Source organism: Mauremys mutica, chromosome 7, assembly GCF_020497125.1.
Source record: "Mauremys mutica isolate MM-2020 ecotype Southern chromosome 7, ASM2049712v1, whole genome shotgun sequence".
Classification (NCBI taxonomy): domain Eukaryota; kingdom Metazoa; phylum Chordata; order Testudines; family Geoemydidae; genus Mauremys; species Mauremys mutica.
The window spans coordinates 25,862,449-25,884,554 of record NC_059078.1 but is presented as its reverse complement, the minus strand read 5'-3'; the positions used below and the strand labels follow the sequence as shown (position 1 = coordinate 25,884,554).

General features: G+C 36.7%; 1 protein-coding gene across 9 annotated transcripts in view; it reads right to left on the bottom strand.

Annotated features, from left to right (window-relative positions):
• Positions 1–22,106, bottom strand: part of ERC2 (ELKS/RAB6-interacting/CAST family member 2) — an 829,394-nt gene that overhangs the window by 382,600 nt on the left and 424,688 nt on the right. For all 9 annotated transcript variants that reach the window (XM_045024524.1, XM_045024526.1, XM_045024525.1 and 6 more), the window contains one exon: positions 20,410–20,545. In XM_045024524.1, coding sequence (XP_044880459.1) covers positions 20,410–20,545 — 136 coding nt within the window. The remainder of the gene's footprint in view (positions 1–20,409; positions 20,546–22,106) is intronic.

Sequence of the window (22,106 nt, the reverse complement as noted above, 5' to 3'; positions counted from 1 at the left end):
TTGGCATACCAAGCTTGAGCTTCATTATCATAGTTTGATAAAATGTTACTCAAATCCATCCTCTATTTCTGTGTGCAGTCTCCTCCCTTTCTCCAAAACTAGTAAGGCCCAGTGCTGTAAAGTGCTGAGCATCCTCACCTTCCACTGAGTTCAGGGTCACTGAAGGCATTCAGTACCTTGCATGAGGCACTCCATATCTTGTAGTACTGGGATTATAATGAATAGTTAGGCATTTGGGAGTGCAACACAGAAACACGCATTTCACTTTTATTCCTGGTAATAATGATTAAAGTTACATAAATAGCTGTAGCAGATTATCAGAGAGACAAACTGTATCTGGAGGCGCCTTCAACCAACATGTTTGCAATGTGGCAATATAGTTTGAAATATCCACACACATTTGTAAGCAACACTTGAAAAAGCAAATTCACACTTTCACTCAAAAGGCATATACTGGGGGGGGGGCACAAAGAGAAAAAAAGAAAAGAAAAAATATAGGTCCTTATGTAATTTTTCAGCCTTGTATGAATGTTCATCAACAGGTACTTCCACCCTACCCCAAAAAAGCACCCCAAACCTGATGATTAAAGGATTAGAAAACATGCCTTATAGTGATGGACTTACAGGGCTCAATCTATTTAGTTTAACACAGAGAAAGTTAAGGGGGTAACTTGCTTACAATCTGTAAGTATGTACATGGGGAACCAACATTTAATGATGAGCTCTTCGATCTAACAGAAAAAGATATAAAACAATCTAATGGCTGAAAGTTGAAGCTGGACAAATTTAGACTGGAAATAAGATGTACATTTTAAACAGTGAGAGTGTTCAAGCATTGAAACAATTTACCATGGGTTATGGTGACTCTCCATCACTGAATTTTTAAATCAAGATTGGATGTTTTCATAAAATATATGCTTTAGCAATAATTTTGGGGAAGTTCTATTGTCTGTGTAATACAGGAGATCAGATTTGATGATCATGGTGGTTCCTTCTGGCCTTGGAATCTGGACCTATGAAAATGAGTCAACAATGCAACGCAGTTGTGAAAAAGGCTAACATCATTCTGGGGTATATTAATAGGATGGCATAGGTTTAACAGAGGATTTCATTGTCCCACTTTACTTAGCACTGGTGAGGCCTCAGCTGCAGTACTGTGACCAATTCTGGGTGCCACACTTCAGGGAATATGTAGAAAAATTGGAGAAAGTCCAATGATAAAAGGTTTAGAAAACCTGATCTATGAGAAAAGGTTAAAAAAACTGGCCATGTTTAGCCTTGAGAAAAGGCAATTGAAGGGGATCTAGTAACAGTCTTCAAATACGTTAAGGGAAGTTACAAAGAGGACCACAATCAATTATTCTTTGTGTCGACTGAAGGTAGGACAAGTAGTAATAGGCTTCATCTGCAGCAGGGAGATTTAGGTTAGCTATTAGGAAAAGCTTTCTAACTGTAAGGCTTCCAAAGCAGGTCTTAAATGCCCATCACTGGAGGTTTTTAAGAACAACTTGGACAAAAAACAGCCAGGAATGGTCTAGGTTTACCTGGTCCTCCCTTTGTGGAGGGGTCTGACCTTGATGTCTTCTCAAGGACCCTTCCAGCCCTACATTTGTATGACTCTAGGATTCTTCAGCTTCTCTATTTGTTCATACTTCAAATAATGAAACAGAAGGAGGGCATTCATTCCAGAGCAGGGTTTCTCAAACAGGGGTCGCCACCTGTTTAGGGAAAGCCCCTGGCGGGCCGGGCCAGTGTGTTTACCTGCTCCGTCCACAGGTCCAGCCGATCGCGGCTCCCACTGGTCGTGGATCACTGCTCCAGGCCAATGGGAGCTGCTGGAAGCGGAGGCCAGTAAGTCCCTCGGCCCGCGCCACTTCCAGCAGCTCCCATTGGCCCAGATCAGTGATCCGCAGCTAGTGGGAGCCGCGATCAGCTGGACCTGAAGACGGGGTAAACACACCGGCCCGGCCCGCCAGGGGCTTTCCCTACACAAGCGGTGACCCCTGTTTGAGAAACCGTGTTCCAGAGAAAATAACAAATCAACAATCCTTTCAAACCCTCAATTGTTTTTGTATTGAAAATACACATACATGATTCATACAAGAGGTAAATATACGCTGTGAGAAATTCACGTTAATACCTAAAAGTGCACATATTCAGAATATAGGCACTAGACTGACTAAATTTCTTTCAAGTCCTCATACTCAAACTGCTGGTGATTTTCTTTTACCTGTAAATGGTCACCCAATCGTAACCATCTCAACTTACAGTAAAAATAATAAAATGTATTGTGGCATTCTAATAATTGGAAAGAGACATTCAATCCTAATCCTTTTTAATATTGGTTCATTTAAAATGTATTTCACATTTACTAAGTTTTCCTTAAAAACACAAATGCTATTGTTACATTGTGCCTGTTATTCAAACGAAAGATTTGGCACAGTTGTTTTATTACTTAAAAACTAGTTTGGGGAATAATAAACGTAACAGAAGCCATCATCATAGAAGACATACAAAAAAACCCAGACCATTCAGAACATGGCTAGAAGAGATGGATAGGTTTTTGCTTGTAACAACAATATATTTGGGTTAGAAGACAGATGTTCACAGTGCACATGTGGTTTACCTGTGAAGGGAAATTTTATATATGTGCACAAAACCACAGGCTAGTTATAGTTTTAAAGCTGTAATAAGAGCAAGAAAAAAATGCCTGTAAGATGAGTAAATGTGTAAACCCATCACTAAACCAGGTTAAGAGAAGAGCATTTCATTTAAAATTGGGACCTTTATGATTAGGTTCAGGTATTCAGCAAACATTTAAGAATATTGTTCAACTGTGAGCATTTTAGAAACTGCGGTTTGCTAATTTCTCATAAGGTTCCTTTCACAACGAAGAAGTGCAACCAAAACAAAAACAAATCTGCTGTAATGATACAGGGAAGCTGTGTGCTTCATTTTCAACAAGTATAATTGACTTTGACAGCACACCAGTAATTTAATGCACTAAAATCAACACTATATACCTCAACCATCTGGGCACAGAGAGGGCAAACCTGCACCTATATACGAATGTTGACAATGGAAGCATTTTCAAAAATCTAAGAAACCTCATTAAAAAGAGGCACCAATTATGTCAATATCTTCTCCAAATCAACCTTCTGCATTCAAAATCTAGAACAAGCATACATTTAAAGGCAGGCAGTTATACATCCAATATTCAGACCATTTCAATGAAAAAACTGATTGGCCTAAACTTACTAGAAAATATAGAGAAAATAATTCTATGTTTCAAAGAATATAAGTGTTTTTGTCCATTTTAAGCACTTTCTGTTTGTTTAACTTCTTGTGTGACTTTATTCTAAGGCACAATTACAAAAGTAAAGCAGGGCAGCTCACACCTCCTCCTTGGTCTTCAGGCTTCTTCCCATGTTTACTTGCCACTGCTCATTGGCATACTCTTCATTGGGAGAGGACACCTCTCTCTATGCCCCATTGCACCAAGAATGGGGTGTGGGAAGGGGGTCTGAGAAGGGAGTCGCTGAGACTCCAGAAACGCCTTTCCCTTAAGTTCCCCTCCTTGGAGACAGAGGAATTCCAGTCCCTTTGGGGCGGTCTGATGCCTCCTACAAACAGTAGTTTACTTAAAATTTATTCAAAATGTATTCAGAAGAGAAAAGGGTTGTAAAACAAAGCATCTAAAACCTGCAGACCCCAGTACTGTAGGCTCCCCTTAGCTTAATTTTAGAAAAAAAGAAAAGAAAATTGTACATTTCTGGAAATCAAGTCCCTTTGGTAATCATCCTTGGATCGGTTTGACAATCTCTCCCTATCCCTCGCTCCAACCTACTCATCAAGTCCTATGCATTAAAGTTCATTATCTTATAACAGTGAAGTTACACCCATATTGCCACAAGGGAGTGTTTGATCAAGAATACTATCTGGAAGTAATACAAAATCTTTGTCCCCCCACACAACGAATATTGGCCCCTCATCACCTCTGGGATGTTACTCCACCAGTCCAGTATTTCACAGGCTACTTCTCAATAGGCAGGGAGCCAGCTATAAATTTGCATCTCCATTGTTCTTGGCTATGGGAGGAGAGACCAATCATGCACTCATGCTGGATTAATGCAGTTTCTATCTTATCTAGTTACAGAGGTAACAGATTTTCTCTTGTATGTAAATATAAGTTATTGGCAAACTTTAGGCCTTCTGTCACAATACTGTTGCCCCCCGCCCTTGCCGAGCGGAAGCAAATTCATGGCTTGGTACGTCAGTTACTTACCTGGAACAGAAATCAGTGATATAGTCATATATTTTCTTAGTGTAATTTGTTCATTTACAAAATGTACACAAGTCCGATTTCCATGATCAGCAATGGTAACAAACTGCACACAAGAAACTCCCTTTTTTTGCAAATCAGGTATTTTTTTCCAATATCATGGCCCTGACAGTGCTAATTAAGAACTGTTCTGCATTGGGAAGGTGCAGATCTGCCCTTTTCCAGGGAAAGCCCTGGGAAGCAGTCTGCCTCAGACAGAAAGAAAACTTCCCAGAGTTCTCGGTTGCACAAAAGCTGTGTGCCTGCTACTACATGTTCTTCTGTTGTGTTGGTGTACAGAAGGGGCTTAGTGCTGGCCCTGCCTTCACTCTGTTCCTTCTCACCCTCTGTGGGGTGCCTTTGCCCTGGGAATTGGACAAGCCCCTATGCTCATTAGAGTGCTGGGACTGTAATTCTCCTGGTCCTTATTGCTCATGGGAAGAGAAAAAGGTGGATCTTTATGCCCTCCTCCACCCAGCATATTGCAGAAGGGTCAGTCACAAACTGTCCCTGTATGATCAATACTATGGTAATAATAAAACCATCACTAAACATTTAGAGCTAAATTCTGTCAGGGGGACCCCACAGACCAATCTCCTATTTCTCTGTTGATATCTATGCAGACTCAAGTACAGCAGCAGAAACCAACTTGGAAACCTTCCCCGTCTGCAACTTGGCTGTTATTGTAGTATATCGATCAGACTTTTGGAAGGTATACAGTGACCAGAAAAATGACTTAGAAAAGGACTTTAAAAGTAGGTACTGGTTAAAGGAACAGAATGGGGGGTGGGAAAGGTTGGGGCTCCTATGAATGATACTGCAGGGAGCCAACCCCCCTTTCTCATAGCCCACCTACGAGGGAGGGTGGATGCTAAGGTCCCAGCAATGGGTTGGCAGGGGACCTGAATTGAAAAAGAGGGGGAGCTGGCGGAAGCCCGTGGGTAATTACTGAATGAACATCGGGTTACTTGCACTGTATACTTTTATCTGTCGGGTAATCCCAGACATCTAATTATAAAGTTCCAGCCTGATTAAAACCATATCAAGTGTCTCCCATCCTTCTTTGAGTATAGCCAGACAATACATATACCTGCTTCTTATCTTTCATTTGCCACCAAGATTATGAAAAATTCGGGCAAGTTTTCATAGAATCATAGAACTGGAAGGGACCTCGAGAGGTCATCTAGTCCAGTCCCCTGCACTCAAGGCAGGACTAAGTATTATCTAGACTATCCCCAACAGGTGTTTGTCCAACTTGCTCTTAAAAATCCCCAATGATGGAGATTCCACAACCTCCCTAGGCAATTTATTCCAATGCTTAACCACTCTGATGTCCAAACTAAACCACTCTTGCTGCAATATAAACCCATTGCTTCTTGTCCTTTCCTCAGAGGTTAAGAACAATTTTTCTCCCTCCTCCTTGTAACAACCTTTTATGTACTTGAAAACTGTTACCATGTCCACCCTCAGTCTTCTCTTCTCCAGACTAAACAAACCCATTTTTTTTAAATCTTCCCACATAGGTCATGTTTTCTAGATCTTTAATCATTTTGGTTGCTCTTCTCTGGACTTTCTGCAATTTGTCCACATCTTTCCTGAAATGTAGCACCCAGAACTGGACACAATACTCCAGTTGAGGTCTAATCAACATGGAGTAGAGCAGGATAATTACTTCTCGTGTCTTGCTTACAATACTCCTGCTAATACATCCCAGGATGATGTTTGCTTTTTTTGCAACAGCATTACACTGTTGACTCATATTTAGCTTGTGACCCACTATGACCCCCAAATTCCTTTTCCGCAGTATTCCTTTCTAGACAACCATTTCCCATGTTGTATGTGTGCAACTGATTGTTCCTTCCTCAGTGGAGTGCTTTGCATTTGTCCTTATTGAATTTTATCTTATTTACTTCAGACCATTTTACCAGTTTGTCTAGATCATTTTAAATTTTAATCTTATCCTCCAAAGCACTTACAACCCCTCCCAGCTTGGTATCATCCACAAACTTTATAAGTGTACTCTCTATGCCATTATCTAAATCACTGATGATTATATTGAACAGAACCAGATCCAGAACCGATCCCTGCGGGACCCCACTCGTTATGCCCTTCCAGCATGACTGTGAACCACTGACAACTACTCTCTGGGAATGATATGCCAACCAGTATGACACCACTATATGGTTAAAAACAAGCGTAAAATACCCCTTTCACTAAGTTGCTGCTATTCTGCAGTATTATTAAATAAATCTTAGCTAAACCAAGGAACAAATGTAATCTTTAAAATATTTCCAGTTAGTGCAGGCATGTCCCTAGAATACCCTCACAGATACAGAGAAGAAAAACTAAAAAAATTATTTCTTAGAATGAAGTACAATAAAATCTTTGACTAACCTTCAAAGAAAAATGGAGACAAATTCATTCACAGTTTTAAACAGGACCATTTTGAGTAATTCAAAGTGTAAAATCCTATGCAAATCTATATCAGAGGAACATGAATGGAAAAATTCCAAGTGAAAAGTTTTGTTTCTTTTATTTGAAAAGTTAATAAGGATTTCAACTTGTGATGACATTTAATCTAACCAAGGATACACTGAAATCTTTACATATTAATTAAGTAAACCTGTACCCCATCCAATGGGAATTCACAGCTAAAAATAATTATAATAAAAGCAGGCTACTGTATATCAGTTCTTTGCCCCCCATGTACATATAAAATAGTAATTTTACAACTGCAAGTTGCTTTTCAGTTATTACAATTCATTTTATTTCTCTGGGACTGGCTTTTGAGTTCTGATGTTTAATTTAACACCAAAATATTTTTTTATTAAATTCACTGGAACTTGATAAGGGATCCCAAGTGGGCCCTTTCCTCTGTATGTTGGATTCCGACAAATGCCATTTAATATGTGAATCCATTCAGCAACACTTTATATGGTTTAAGATTTTTTAAAAGTTAACACTGCTACAAACCGCAGCCTCCCCATACCTTCACACCTTCCCACTTTTTCAGAAATCAATGAACAGTGCAAACAATTGGGATAGAGTGCAGATAGTGTGAATCTGTGCTACTGATAATCTACTCAAAGAATGTCCATTTCAGTGGCTATACATGGTCTAGCCACTAGAAGGAGACAAATAGCCACACTGAGTTAGCATATGCTACACATATATGTACAAAAGGAAATTATGACATTAGGTATTTCACCCTCATATGGCCTGTTTTACTCAAAGTTTTTTCAAAGCCTTCTATTTTCTTCAGACGACCTATCAATCTAGTCACTTCTTATTTTCAGAAAGTAGAAAAACATTGTGATCTGAATGAAAGTGAAGTATTTTTCCATGAAATTCTTGCAGTATATAGCTAATTAGTTATATTTATAGCACCTGAAAAATTATGTCAGCAAATCTAAGAAAACAGGTTTGCTTGCAAAAAAAAGTTCAGCATAAGCATCATTTCTGATAAACCACTTAAATAGGATAATCTACATCATGAAGCCGTCTTTACATTACACAATAAAACTTCCCAAATTCATGTTAAATTAAGGACAACTGCATAAATAGGTTCAGACATTTTATTGCAGTTTTGTTTGCAGAATTTCAGTCTAAATTATTGTCTTTGTCATTGATTATAATTTATATAATCTAAGGTGTTTCAATATGTAACAGTACGATTCTGGACAAGCTATAAGTCAAAATTAACATTAAAAAGCTAGCTATGTGTGTTTTGCTATATTGGACTGTGATGTGCTGAAATACTAACATCTATTATAATGAGGTTATTGATGTAGAGTTGACATATGACTTGATTTGCAGATGCCCTACTGACTAACCTTTTGCAACTATATCTCACTGTAAACCTGTGGTAATTATTGCTGGTAGGGAGAGTTGATTTAACTGAACTATTTCTTTTGATACACGCTGAATGTGATTGCCCCCTGGAGATTATAGGAGTCCCACATGTGTGAGTTATTACATAAATACTCAGAGGGGGAAAAAAGGTGTATCACATTAAATTTTCCCTGTTTCTTATTGTTTCAGGGTTTTTTTTTCCAAGAACTATTTTTCTTAAAGTGCCCATTCATATACATATAACATACATCTTTCAAAACATTTATCAAAGCACATGTTCTATAAACTGTATCCTTATTAGAAAGTCATTAGAAATGTTGTTTAATGAAACACGCAAATATTTTCAAATAATTTTTCATAGATTTTAAAGTAACTGTAATTGGAATATATGAGTAAAACCTCGTTTATGATATCAGGATATCTTACTGTATTGCTTAATGGATTTAAGCCCTAAAAGTCAGGAATCCAGGTGTTACTTTGGGCAATCCCACCTAAAATCATAGTACATAAGAACATAAGAACGGCCATACTGGGTCAGACCAAAGGTCCACCTAGCTCAGTATCCTGTCCTCTGACACTGGCCAATATATTGGGTTTGCTTGCCAAACAAATAAATAAATATGAAAAATCATTATTTCTGATGCACTGCTAAAATAGGGAAATCTACGTTCAAACTTTTAGATGAAAGATGCTCCAGAAGTGCATATTATTACCATTGTTGTTATAATGAAGTATTAGTAATGTTCTATAGTTCTCCTGGCTTAAATCACAAATCCTGAAGGAGATTAACATGTTTTTAAGAATTATATTCAAGTTATTGAATATGTATATGTAAATAACTGTTGGTTAAGGAAAAAAAGACATGAAATGAAAAAACAATTGTAGTTATAAGATTTTACATATTTTTGTAAATGGTCAGTTAAAAAATACACTGTACAGAACATTGTCATTTCTGTCAGTCTATCAATTACTACAAAGAAAGAAGGATTTTAAGAGACTGCAAGTCCACTAGAAACTGATCTTCAAATACGATTTTCATAGATTGTCTATAGGGACACTTTATAACAAAAGTAGTTTTGGCTTCTGGGAATTACACTGTGCAATGAAAACAAATGTCAAAGCAAATCACAAAAGAAGAAAAACACTTCTGGTACTGATCCTCAGACCTACCAATCAACCTTTCTGCCCTCTGTAGACTCTCAAATAGTTTAGAACTTTTCTTCATCTGAAACCTTTTAGAAAAATTCTCTTCAGTATAATCTTAAAACATTGGCTGAAGTTCAACACACATTTCAGCAACACATATGGAATTTATCCAGAACTTATAGAACCTCCACTGGCCAAGAAAAAAAAATGCCTATGTGTTCATTCACGTTAACAATCTGAATTAATATTCAAATGTACGTATGGTATCTGTCTCTTTAAATGTATTTATTTTGATTATTCTGATTTTGTAAGTATGCTATTTTTTAAACTTATTGCAATAAATCATCAGAAGCAGATTCAACTTTTCTATGATTCCCATAATAAATCACAGTACAAAGTATACAACATCAAAATAAAAACAATACATTGTAGTTGAGGCAATTTCCTCAATTTAAAGAACAAATAAATATATATTATAAATATGTGCATATTATAGGTATGCTCTCAAAAGTGCAACTGCTTCCTCCTCCCCCCAAATATTTGAAGGAAAAACTCCTCAGTGAACTGTGTGAAATTCATAATAAACTCTACCTTTTGCTGAGGCCTGGACATTTTTGAGGTTGAAGTTATTAGCTACACTTCCTATCCTGGCAAAATTCAACTATAAATAGAGAAGCAGAGAAATGGCAAAGGAAGTGCCCAGGAACAAATAATTGATGTGCACAATTGTGTAATCTACCATGCTAGGCTCTTTCCTTTCATACCTCTTGTTATATAAAGGGTAAAAATATTCAATACATATATGCTCCTTATTTTTTTTAAACTGATCACACTTCAGCTTAACCAGTGGAAAAGAAGAAACTTTACAATCCCTAAGGAACCTATAATTTGAAAACGGAAGCATACAAGAACATACTTCAGTTTTCAGGCAATAAATTGAAAAGAATTTTGCAGATGTATTACAGAAAACTGGCATAAAATATTGGCTTTTACATTTCTTCATATGTTAGTTCATTAACTCAATAGACAGTATATGGAGAAAGCCAAAAATTACAAAGATTGCCCATTTGGACTTGAAATTGGCTTGTTTATCCAAAAAGAATTTGCCAAGACCTGAAAAAATGTATCCAATTTAAGTAATGAAAAATTTGTGTGAAAAACAGAAAAGAAGCTTGTGCTGAAAATACTCCTGTGTAGGATATGCTACTAAATTAGAGCTCTAAAGCACCAAGTGTAGTAATGAGCCTCGGGATCTATAATCTTGTCTTAAACTGCAGCTTTCACCACAGATATGTTCATGTAGCACAGGTACTTGGTTCAGAGTAGGAAAACTGTCATTCATTTTAATAATAATAAATTAACTTATTACCCACTTTTTTCCAAAACAGTTTTTCAGAAGCTTTGAAGGAGACCTCTTTTCTAACTCTAACGCTGATATATTTGAAACCTGACATACTCTCCAATTCTGCCTTCAGATCTTTACCACGGCTGTCTAATTTTTTAATTAATTCATGAGTGAAGAAAGGAAACAACCTTTTTATATGTATTGTGATCCACCTGAATTCTGCCATCTTCCAAAATGTGAGTAGCTTTTTAACCTGTCAGCAACTGTGTTAGAAGCTCTCCAGACAAGAGGCCAGATTGTCCATGGCTTTTATGCTGAGGGGAAGGCACAAACAGCCTTTCTCCCACCACTTACACAACATGCACAAAGTCCAAGGTCTAGTGCACTTGTGTCCCCCCGGGGTATGCATCACTTAAAATTCAGCGGGGAAGGGAGAGAAGAATGTGGGCTAAATCTCTTCTCAATCTCTTCCCCTTCACCACCCCATCTAGCCGGCTGTAAAGAAGGACTGAAACAACCAAAGTGTATAACACTATGCATTTCCCCCCTGCAGAATGAGGGAAGATCAGGGAGGAATTGTATCCTAAAAGGCAAAATCCTAACCTCAGCTCCCTCTTCCCCCACAATGAAAGCCAATAATTAAAACTATATTTACACAAAATAACCAGAATTATTAAACCTTTAAGATGCTACAACATCTTTCTGAGATGGATACAGACCCAATTTCAGATAAATGCATAAGTTAAAAACTTTGTTGTTTGCAGTGTCATTGTAGCCATGTTGGTCCCAGGATATTTGAGATACAAGGTGGGTGAGGTAATATCTTTTATTGAACCTGCTTCTGTTTGTGGAAGAGACAAGCTTTCAAGCCTCCACGGAGTTCTTTGTTAGGTCTGGAGAAGGTAATCAGAGTGCAAGGTGGTACGGATTGTTAAGCATAAGGAGTTCACACATGCTGCATGAAGTGAGCAATTAAGAATTAGCAGGGAGTAGGGTATGTTACAAATTGTTGTCATAAGCCATAAAACCAGTGTCTCTGTTAAGTCCATGGTTTTTAGTTTCCAGTAGAGGGGTGAATTATGCTAACCCTTAATTGCAGAGTTTATTCTAAGTCGTCTCCTACAGCATGTGTGAACCTCTTATTCATAACAACCTATCCCACCTTGTTTTAACTGTGACACTCTGGTTATCTTCTCCAGACCCGAGGAAAAGCTCTGTGAAGCTAAAACGCTTGTCCCTTCCTCCAGCAGAGTTGGTCCAATAAAAGATTGCCTCACCTAGCTTGTCTCTAAGTTAAAACTAACTTTGAATACAATAACTTATGATTTTGAGAGTCCTGAAAATGGGAGCAGTATGTGTTTCAATACTAATCACTACAAAGCTGTAACTTTATGGATGGGATTTCATCCTGCCTTGTTTGAAAATTCAGAAATGCATACTGATATCTGTGTACTACAGTCACACTGCTTCTTTTATCTCTGAATAGATTACACAGTTGTATTCATTTTTGTTTGTGATACGTCATCTCATCTTCATATCTTCTCTTTTTATAAAAATTTTAATATCTCTGTTTTTGACATGTCAGAAAGAAAATTCCTTCTAGAACATACCATAATAAATGTACATCAGGTATACCACTTGGTTAGGTTTTGGTTATATTTTAATTTAAGAAGACTAGAGAGATGAGATGTGACAATACATTCTGTCTTCAATGTATCTTATATTTCTACTGTTGTTCGGGTGGTAGAAATTATACCAATGTGTCAACAAACTGGTAAATAAATACAGAATTCAAAACTTAAGGATTGTTGGGGTCCTAGAGGAAACGGAATTGTAGAGCACTAAACAGTTTTGTGCTGAATTAAATCACTTGGGACCTAATTTAACTGAATGGGTGTCTACAGGCTTTCACATGGCGAGAATCATACTTTTACAAACCTAGAACCAGTTTGCTTGCCTGAAAATAGCTGCAGAACAATTCACTTAAAGGAACAGTAAAGTGGATAAACTGAAATCCCAGATTATGATATTCCAGGATAACCTGGACTGTATACCACTTTGCTCTTAAAGAAAAGGAAATATTTTGCTGCAAAGAAAAATCTCTCTTCATGATATGGTCCTCTGCTCTCTTCTACTCAACCTGCTTTCAGGAGAATTATTATGAACTTACTTGTTTAAATTTACAGAAGAGGCAAAAAAAATTCAAAAGATAAATCTGAGGGAAAATGACAGAAACAGATTTTGAAGTTGAGCAGATCAGAACAAAATAGGCAATTAACATTTTTTACTTCTCTCTTCCTGCTGGCCCAAAAATCTACCTTGGGAGATGTATGTGTGTTGCTGTTTAGATAAATACACACACACAATTGAGTTATTGAGCTCAGCATGAATATAGTACGTCATGTTTTTGTTCAAATTTTCTAGTGGGAATTCTACATTTATAAGATGTATAATCAGGCCCAAGTAGAATTGTTTCCTATGAAAGCTATTCTGATGATTTACTTTGTATTTGATAAGAACAATTTGTGTAGTATTATGTGTAAATTTCCATTGTTAAATACTGCGGTTGGAGCACATGAGATACTCTTCAAATAACATTATAATCACTGTACAGTTTGTGAAGTCCACTGGATAAGTTAGAGTACTTTTCAAAGTATTTAGTTTCAGACTAAAGTATTTGGTTTACAGACACACTGCTGTGATTTGAGATTGTTGGTGGCACACGCTTCTAAGGGAGTGCGTAGGCCATGCTGCAGTGAGGTAATGGCTAATATCCAGTCCCTTCATTAGCAGTGTTCAAGCAATTATGGAACTGGCTGAAGTAAGACATGACCTTAGATTTTCTTTATGTCTGAGATACCTTTATATTGTTTTAGTGTATAAGTTTTTGTAAGCACATGTGGTGATTGGAGTATTTTATTCTATATTCTTAACCAGTTTTCTCCACTCCCCCAATTCCTGCCATTTACTTCTTCCTCTTTAGAGGGTGGAGAGAGGGAAAGACTGACATCTACAAAATCATTCATCCACTTATTGCAAAATAGTGCTATTTACTTGAACTGCAAGCTATCAATAAGAGGAAATTTGGGGATCACACAGAGTGGGAGATAACATTTTGCTAACTTCCACTATGTAAATCACATCAAGACATGCTAAGTCTACTTTTGGCAAGCAAAGGTATTTTCCCATTTTAAAAAAATCTATCAACATATTTTTACAAAAATAAGTAATTAGTATATCAAAAGAGGAGATGGTCTGTAAGCATTCTTAACTGGAGGTTGCCTTACAAACTTAATTTTATTCTTATTGAGAGGATTGGAAACTCAATATTTATTAACAAACAAATTAATTTGCTGAAAGTAACAAGTCATAACACATGTTGGCGAGTTATTTTGATATCTAGACAATATAGCATGAAAGCTTGTCCTGTAATAAAAGAAAAAGGAGAACTACAGAAAGATAAATAGTTGAGGTTTTTTCAAACTTTTTACAGATAGGTATATACAGCTTGGAATCCACACAGAAAACATAGATTTGAGAAGTTTTGTGGAAAGCTGCAAAAACCTAAAACTGAACCAAAGATTTTTGAGGGCCAGGGAGAAGCCTGAAATATTCAAATTAAACAAGCCTTTGGACTGCAAATTAAAAAAAAATCATAAACAGATATAATGACCTCAGATATCTATTCATGTTTCGATAACATTTTGTCTTCAAAATGTAAACAAATCTTTGGCTTTATAGTAAGAGGAGTAAAAATCTTTCTTCTTTGAATGCTTAATTTCACAACTGAAAAGACTGTGTATTGATAGCCACCTGTTGATCCCATATCCACAATAAACTGCATAATTTAGTCTAAAATAAAGTTTAAAATGTAGCAGGAATTACTGTTTTTTTAAAGAGAAAGAGAGAGTACTTACCAACAGTAGTAGCTGCAGTCCTTCACACAGATTATATCCACTTTCCAGTTTTCCTAGGGGCCTATTTACTTTTGGCATTGATGTCATTACCCTCCAAAAAGCAATGGCCATGATCCCTCATGCAACCAAATGTTCAATAAAAAGAAATATACAGAGCTACACCCCCAACTCCAGCACAATTCTTTTTCCATTTATCAATATTATAATACCACTGGTAGAGGAAGGAATGTGTACAACTTCCTTTACCAGTCAGAAAACCAGCATCCCTGTTATCCTGTAGACCAAAACAAGTATATTTCTTGTTCCAACTTGCCGTAAAGAGAAGTATTTAAGAAGTCCCTCATCCATGAAAGACTGGAGTCACCACAAAGTGTTTGAGAGACCATGCATGTTGATCACTATAATTTCTGCTCAAGTCATCTGCTTGGAAGACAGATGAAGAACCAGGGAAGAAAGGGGATGCCTGATACACCAGTCTCAAAGTCACACAGCTTCTTGACAAAATGGACAAGGGCAGCTCCTCCCTCTCTTACTATTTCTGTAATATGTGTCAGAGTCTACCTGGTGTGTCTCAGGATTCGCACAGATCTGCCCTTGATTTGTGGAAGGAAAGCTCTGAAAACCATATAAGTAACCTTAATTTCCAAGACATTATTCTGAAGTCAGGCCTCCTCATATTTCTGAAGGCCCCTAAGTTTTATAGCAATCCAAATATGACCCTAAAGTTATGCCTGAAGCATCAATCACAGTTTAAGCTGACAGCTAAGGGAGACTGAAGTGAATTCTCTCAACAGACATCCTCGGGCACTGTCCACCACAATAGGGGTCTAGAATCTTCTGAGACATGATCACTAAAGTCTGGAGATTGTCAAGCCAAAGAAGATAACCAGCTTTGAAGGTGCCTCATCCTGAGCCAAGTGAAAAGTATTGTATGTGCACAGGATGCCATGAGACCTATAAGTTTCAGGAAGAAACTGATGTTGTTGTGAGGCTGAGGTTTCACAGAAATTACTGACTTCTGAATTTCTTGAAACCTGTCACATAGCAAGTAAGCAGTTAAAGACTTAGGGACAGAACCTCTGTCCCTGCTCCAGCTGTATAAACTAGATGGACACCCAGCTAACTGATTTCCTTGGGTTTCCCCTAGGGCAGTGGCTCTCAACCTTTCCAGACTACTGTACCCCTTTCAGGAGTCTGATTTGTCTTGCGTAACCCCAAGTTATACCTCACTTAAAAACTACTTGCTTACAAAACCAGATATAAAAATACAAAAGTTTCACAAGAAACTATTACTGAAAAATTGCTTTCTTTCTAATTTTTACCATATAATTATAAAATAAATCAATTGGAATATGAGCAGTATAAACAAGTCATTGTCTGTATGAAATTTTAGTTTGTATTGACTTCACTAGTGGTTTTTATGCAGCCTGTTGTAAAACTGGGCAAATATCAAGATGAGCTGATGTACGCCCTGGAAGACCTCTGCAGACCTCCAGGGGTACATGTGCCCCCGCTTGAGAACCACTGCCCTAGGGAAATCTCCAAGTACCTTGAGCCAGCTCTATGGTCTCCCGCACCAACTCCTTCCCAGCTCCCAGTGTAGGAGCCCTGTCTGGGGAGAAAGGGGATCTGGCCAGAGCTACACTGTGCTCCAGCACAGGATATGTCCTGAACTGACATATTAGACCCTTGGAGCCACAGCCAACTTGCTATGGCCTCACATATTATCAAGAATCTATTATACTTGGTCAAAGAAATTTAGGTCACTCTTTACATTAAGGTTTCATTTATAAATGGTTTATAAAAGATTAATAAATTATTAACAGATGTTATAAGCATATAACAGACATGAGTAATATGTGTTATAAGCACATCCAGTAGAAGGTGTTACAGATGGATATAAGCCACATGAATAAAGCAACATATTGAGCTATTGGACTCTATAGTAATGTATAAGAATTGATTTGCCATGTATTAAAACATCCATAAATAATTTATTAACCATTTATATACTATTTATAAATGGAACCTTAATATAAAGATTGACTATGTTTTCCATTTTATCTGGTTGTTAGTTGGGACAACACTAAAATCACATCTATAAATTCACTATCAAGGATTTAAGCAGAAGCCACACAGGTTGAAATTCTATCTACTGATATAAAGCATTATCATATCTTCCAATTGATAAATATCCATATTCCAGCAGTGGGCTAATTCCTCATTGGGAGAGAAAATGAGTGGGCACAAGTTACCTCATTATAATCTAATTAATTTACAATATGTATCATTTAGAACAGAGATATTAGAAAGCAAAAGCCGAACACAGTAGAAATTCAGTATGCTCAGAAATGTAGTCAAAAGCTCAGAGACCTGCAGAAAGCAGCTGTACTGCATCCCTCCAGCCAGATTCTTTGTAAGTAAATTTGCAGGAGTATTTATATTATGCCAAATAAATTAAATTATTTAATATGACCAGGTGCTAAAGTTTTAAGTCAAAATCACCATCAGTCAGATGCCTCAGATGTCAATCAAAATCACCTCTGAGCTACTGCCAGCACTCTGGGTCAGTCTAGTCTTTTCTATAAACATAGTCATTTGTATTTCCAAAAGATGCCCATTTCACATTTCAAAGATTTCTTTTACATCTGACATTGGTTTCTATGAGCTCTCTATTCCTCACTTACCGGCTTTTGAACACTTGTCCTTTAATCCAACCTGCTTTGCACCCCTAATCAATGGAATGAGAGCCAGTCTAATTCACTGAGGAAGCGGACAGCAGAGGGAGAATACATCCAGTCCAGTGAAAGCACAACAGACATCAACAGGGAGTGGACAGAAAGAAGTCAGAGTAAGGAGTGAGGAAAAGTTATCCAGATGGCCAGTCATCAGCAATGGGAACTAGTAAAACCAGGATAAAACTTGGATTTCATTGAAACAGAACACAACACTAGCACTGACCCTGATCACCTTACTTATGGGTTAGATTGTGCCACAGTAAGGAGCAGTGTTGAGCTGCCTCTTCCAAGAGAAAGCACTGATAAGCATTCTACAGCAGAGTCTGTCCCGGAGCTTCAGGCACACAGAGGCTGTGGGCCAGCTTCTAAGGCCTTTGTGGTGGTTCAGGATATCAGTAAGCCCTGTGCAATCAGCTAGATCTGCTGGCTAGTGCTTTGTGGTGGGAAGGGGTAAAGCTGTGGCCCCACTTCCTAGAGAAGGAACAGTCCAGCACTCCTCCTGAAAGCAGGGACTGCAACTGCCCAAAGGGAGATGGAAGCTCATTGTACCCTGACCCTTCACATGTGCACTTAGGGCCATGCAGAGTCTAACTCTACATCATGGATACTACTCTGATCAAGATGCCCTATAATCTCAATTCCCAAGGTATAAATAAAGATTTGGTATCACTGACTTTTACTCACATTACATTATATCTTGCAAAGTGTTGAGCATCTCCTTCAAGATGCTCAGAACCTTCAACTTTCAATGAAGTCAGAAGGCACCTAGTGGTTCAGAAATCAATCTACCAACGAGGTAACTTTCAAGGACCAGTGCCAAAGCCAGATCTAAGAGAGATTAACCTCTTTTTTTGTTTTGTTGGATCTTTTCATGCCTCTTTAACCTGTGGGTCACTGTCCCATGTGAATAAGGCCCTCATGTTAGAGAAAGTTAAAGCACTTTCCATTTAGGAAGAAGTCATTCAGTTTTTCTGAACAATTGTATCAGACTTCCCCTCTTTTTACCTACAATATGCCAGATATACTATTACTGGGTATATTGCTATTTACAGAAACAAGCATCCAAAGATTGTAAACACACCCAGGACAGAAACAACACATCTTTTAATTTCCTGATATAGATAACCACAGCTTGTGCATTCCTTCTCAAAGTAAGTTTGTTCTATTATACAGGAATTAACACATTATAGTTGACATTTATTTCTGCTTCATGTAGACGTCTAAAATATAGATTTTAAATGAAAAATTAATTTAATGAATATAAAGAATATTAATATTAAAATAATTGTTCTTAATTATTTAACATTTACATAATTAATTACTGGCAAATGTTTGATAGCAACTGAGATGCAGAAGAGGGATATATCCGAGGCAGAATTTATTCTTTGAAAATTCAGCCAAGGTATCACTCTGGTACTATTTGATTGGCACATTATAATTATATATAAGAAGATAAAATGAGAGAGACATGAAAGCTCCACATGGTATTCTCTGAGGGTACCACATCAAAGACTCAGAAAGAGAGTTCTGAAACTATCTTTTAGTGGATGTTTCCACCACAACAGCCTTCTGAATTATCAATGTCAAAAATAAAGCGCTCTCAGGCTGTTAAATCAGATTTTGTTTACTGGGATAAATTAACTTCTAAAAACTAATTCAGTGTTCTAAATGGTAATTCTGCACTATAGAAATCTAATTTTATCCTTATAAATTACATGGTCCATGGTAAGCCTACATAAACATCAACATTTCTTTTGTTAAAAACCCAGATAGTATAGTACAGTGCAGTGCAGTATACAACACTGCAATTTATAAAATATCCAAGAACCTGGCTGATATATAATATAATATAATATAATATAATATAATATAATATAATATAATATAATATAATATAATATATCTGCTTCTTACATACCTAGCAGCTGTAGAACCAACACTGGGTAGCAAATAGTGGTGTTAAATTCTCCATATTGCACACAGACACACTGGAAACACAAATACAGTACAAAGCACATGCAGGCCAAATTTCATCTATTACAAACCATTCAGCGGGCCATTATACCACCGGATCAAGCAAACAAGCACCTGGCATACTGTAACTTAAACTTTACCTATATATACTGATTCCAGGTACCCCCAGGTGGTTCACAGAATTTTGTAATATTAGATACTTTTGATCAGAGGTTATTTTTAGTCAATTGTCAGAGAAAGCTAAATAATAACTGAATGCGGGTATCAAAATTATGTGTTAGTCTCTGCTACAATATAACTTCTTCTGTACACATTGTACCATTGAATTGTATCAGCTGATTATCTTGCAGAATCTTTATCTCTGAATTTTGATGACCCATTAACTGTACAAACTCTTCTGAAACCAACTTGTCTTTAAAAATTAGGAGCTGTTGGTTCATGAAGGGTCTGCTTTTTCCTTGTAATACTTGTTTTTTAAATCTTTGAAAGTTTATATGTATATGTAAGAATAATATAATGCTTACCTTCTAGAATTATTTTACAGAGAAAAACACATAAAACAAAAAATACGTTCACATTCCTTTCATTTTGAGATAAGTCAGGAAATGGAAATGGAATATCCTTCTTTCATTTACACTAAGGGAAAATGGTGTTACACTGAAGAGAAGACCAATACGTTCCATTCAGCATTCCTCCAAATTACTTATACATAAGTCAGGTCACATAGGTATAATTGGGTGCAGAATTTGGTTCAAAGTGTGCAAGTGAAATGAATGGAAGAGAGAAATGTATGGCTATATTATACAGATTTAAAATTCTCAATTCAAATCAAGAAGTCAGCATTTCATATCATTAATATTGAATGTATTTAGCAAATTCTCATTCAGAGTCTTCTTATTCTGCATTACATGGAAGATCCCCTTCTAGCACATATTGGACCTAATCTTGTGAGGTTATGAATGCGTCCTCTGATGGGAGTTGAGTGATCACTTTGTTCAGGTTCAGACACATTATGCATCTTTGAAACAACACACAAATTGGAAAATACTTTTACTGGCAGTTTTAAAGTGTAATTAATAAACCAGCATACAATTATGAATTAATATATCAGCTCACCTGCAAGTGCTGAGAGTTGTCTGTCATATTGTCTTCTCGCCTACGAACTTCTTCCAGCAACTGAGCATTCTTCTTTTTTTCCATTTGTTGATTGTGCTTCAGATTGGCCACTTTCTTGTTTTGATCTTTCATATGTCTAAGAATTGTATGCATATGCCCGTTAATGCTGATGGCTACAATCATGTATCTCTTGCTACAATTTAAACTTGTGAATATGATTATCACCATATGGTAGGTTTAAAACATAACATTTTATCCTGTTTTTAAAATGATACATCAAAACGGTCTAGATGAAAAGCAATTTCCAATGATAAAACAAATATTCTGGCCCATAGATTATTTTCATCTTTGAAACCTTCTCACAATACATATTCCAAACACTCTTTATGCTTAAAAAAAGACGTATAATCTCACGATATTGCTGTCACGCAACATAGTAGAGATAATTTTTTCAGAGTCTGTTGTATGTTTAGCTGAATGTGTTTGTTATGAAGCTGCCTGCTTCAAAAAGAATAGTTTCTGACAATGGGCCTGATACTGCAGTCTTCACACAGGCATTGGCTTCACAGACAGTTTTACCTGAATAAGGATTACAGGATTGGGCCTTGCAGTAATATTTAATTATTAATATACAGGGAAATAATAGGTAAAGAATACTGAATGTTCCAGCTGTGCTGTTTGCTGAAGTATGCGGCACATTCATATTTTTACAGTTCATTTAGGGGTGGCTTTTTGGGGGAAAAGATGTAAACCAGAGGAGCCTTATGTTTTTAAATAACATAATTCTGATTTCTACAAAGGAATTAAGTAAATAAATCAATTCCTGGCTAGCATTCATGAAATTAGAAATATTTTTTTCAGAATTAAACATTTTATTTTGTTAAGACTGAGCTCAACTTAAGCTAAAAATTATAATACATTGTTTCAAAGTTGACTCATATTTCACTATGAATCCTATTTATTAAAATATTACGAATTCTCCTGCTTCTTGTAGTTAGAATATTTCTCTGGATGAATGGGGTAAAACACCTTTTTTGCCATTTATCCTACATCATCAGCAACTGTCATGTCAAGCTCTAACAAAATTCTTAGAGCAGCATTTTCTACCTGCTTGGGTTACTAGATATTATTTTCTTTGACTTTCTTTTGATTCTGAGGAATTTGCTTCTTTTTATCTACATAATAATAAAGTCATGTGCAAATTCCTAATCAGATCTACAGGCTAATCCTTTTTTGCCAAATGAAGGGGATATTTTCCAGTGCCTATAAGGAAATTCCCCAGTTGCTTCTGAAGTGGACACTTTAAGAAAAGATCTAGTTACAATGTACATTTGCTGCACAGATATTAGGATGCTGCAACAATTGGGCCATGTTTTATAATTTTAATTGTTTTTTCTACTGACACGGCCACCTACTTCCCACGATGGCTCCTGCCATTTATTATTTACACTACAAACTTTCATGTGAATCTCAAGGAAAATACATTAGATAAGAATGGCATAGAACATATTTGTAAGTACAGCATCATTATACAGCAGATAGTCTATTATTATTAATGGAAAAATCACCAGTAACTATGTAAGAGTAAGAATTTATAAAAGCAGTTAAATTAAAAACTAACAGTAGTTGAAAATAGCCTACTGTATTTCTACCAGGAAAAGCCTTAAAAAGTTTCAGGGAACAATGCTGTCTGATCA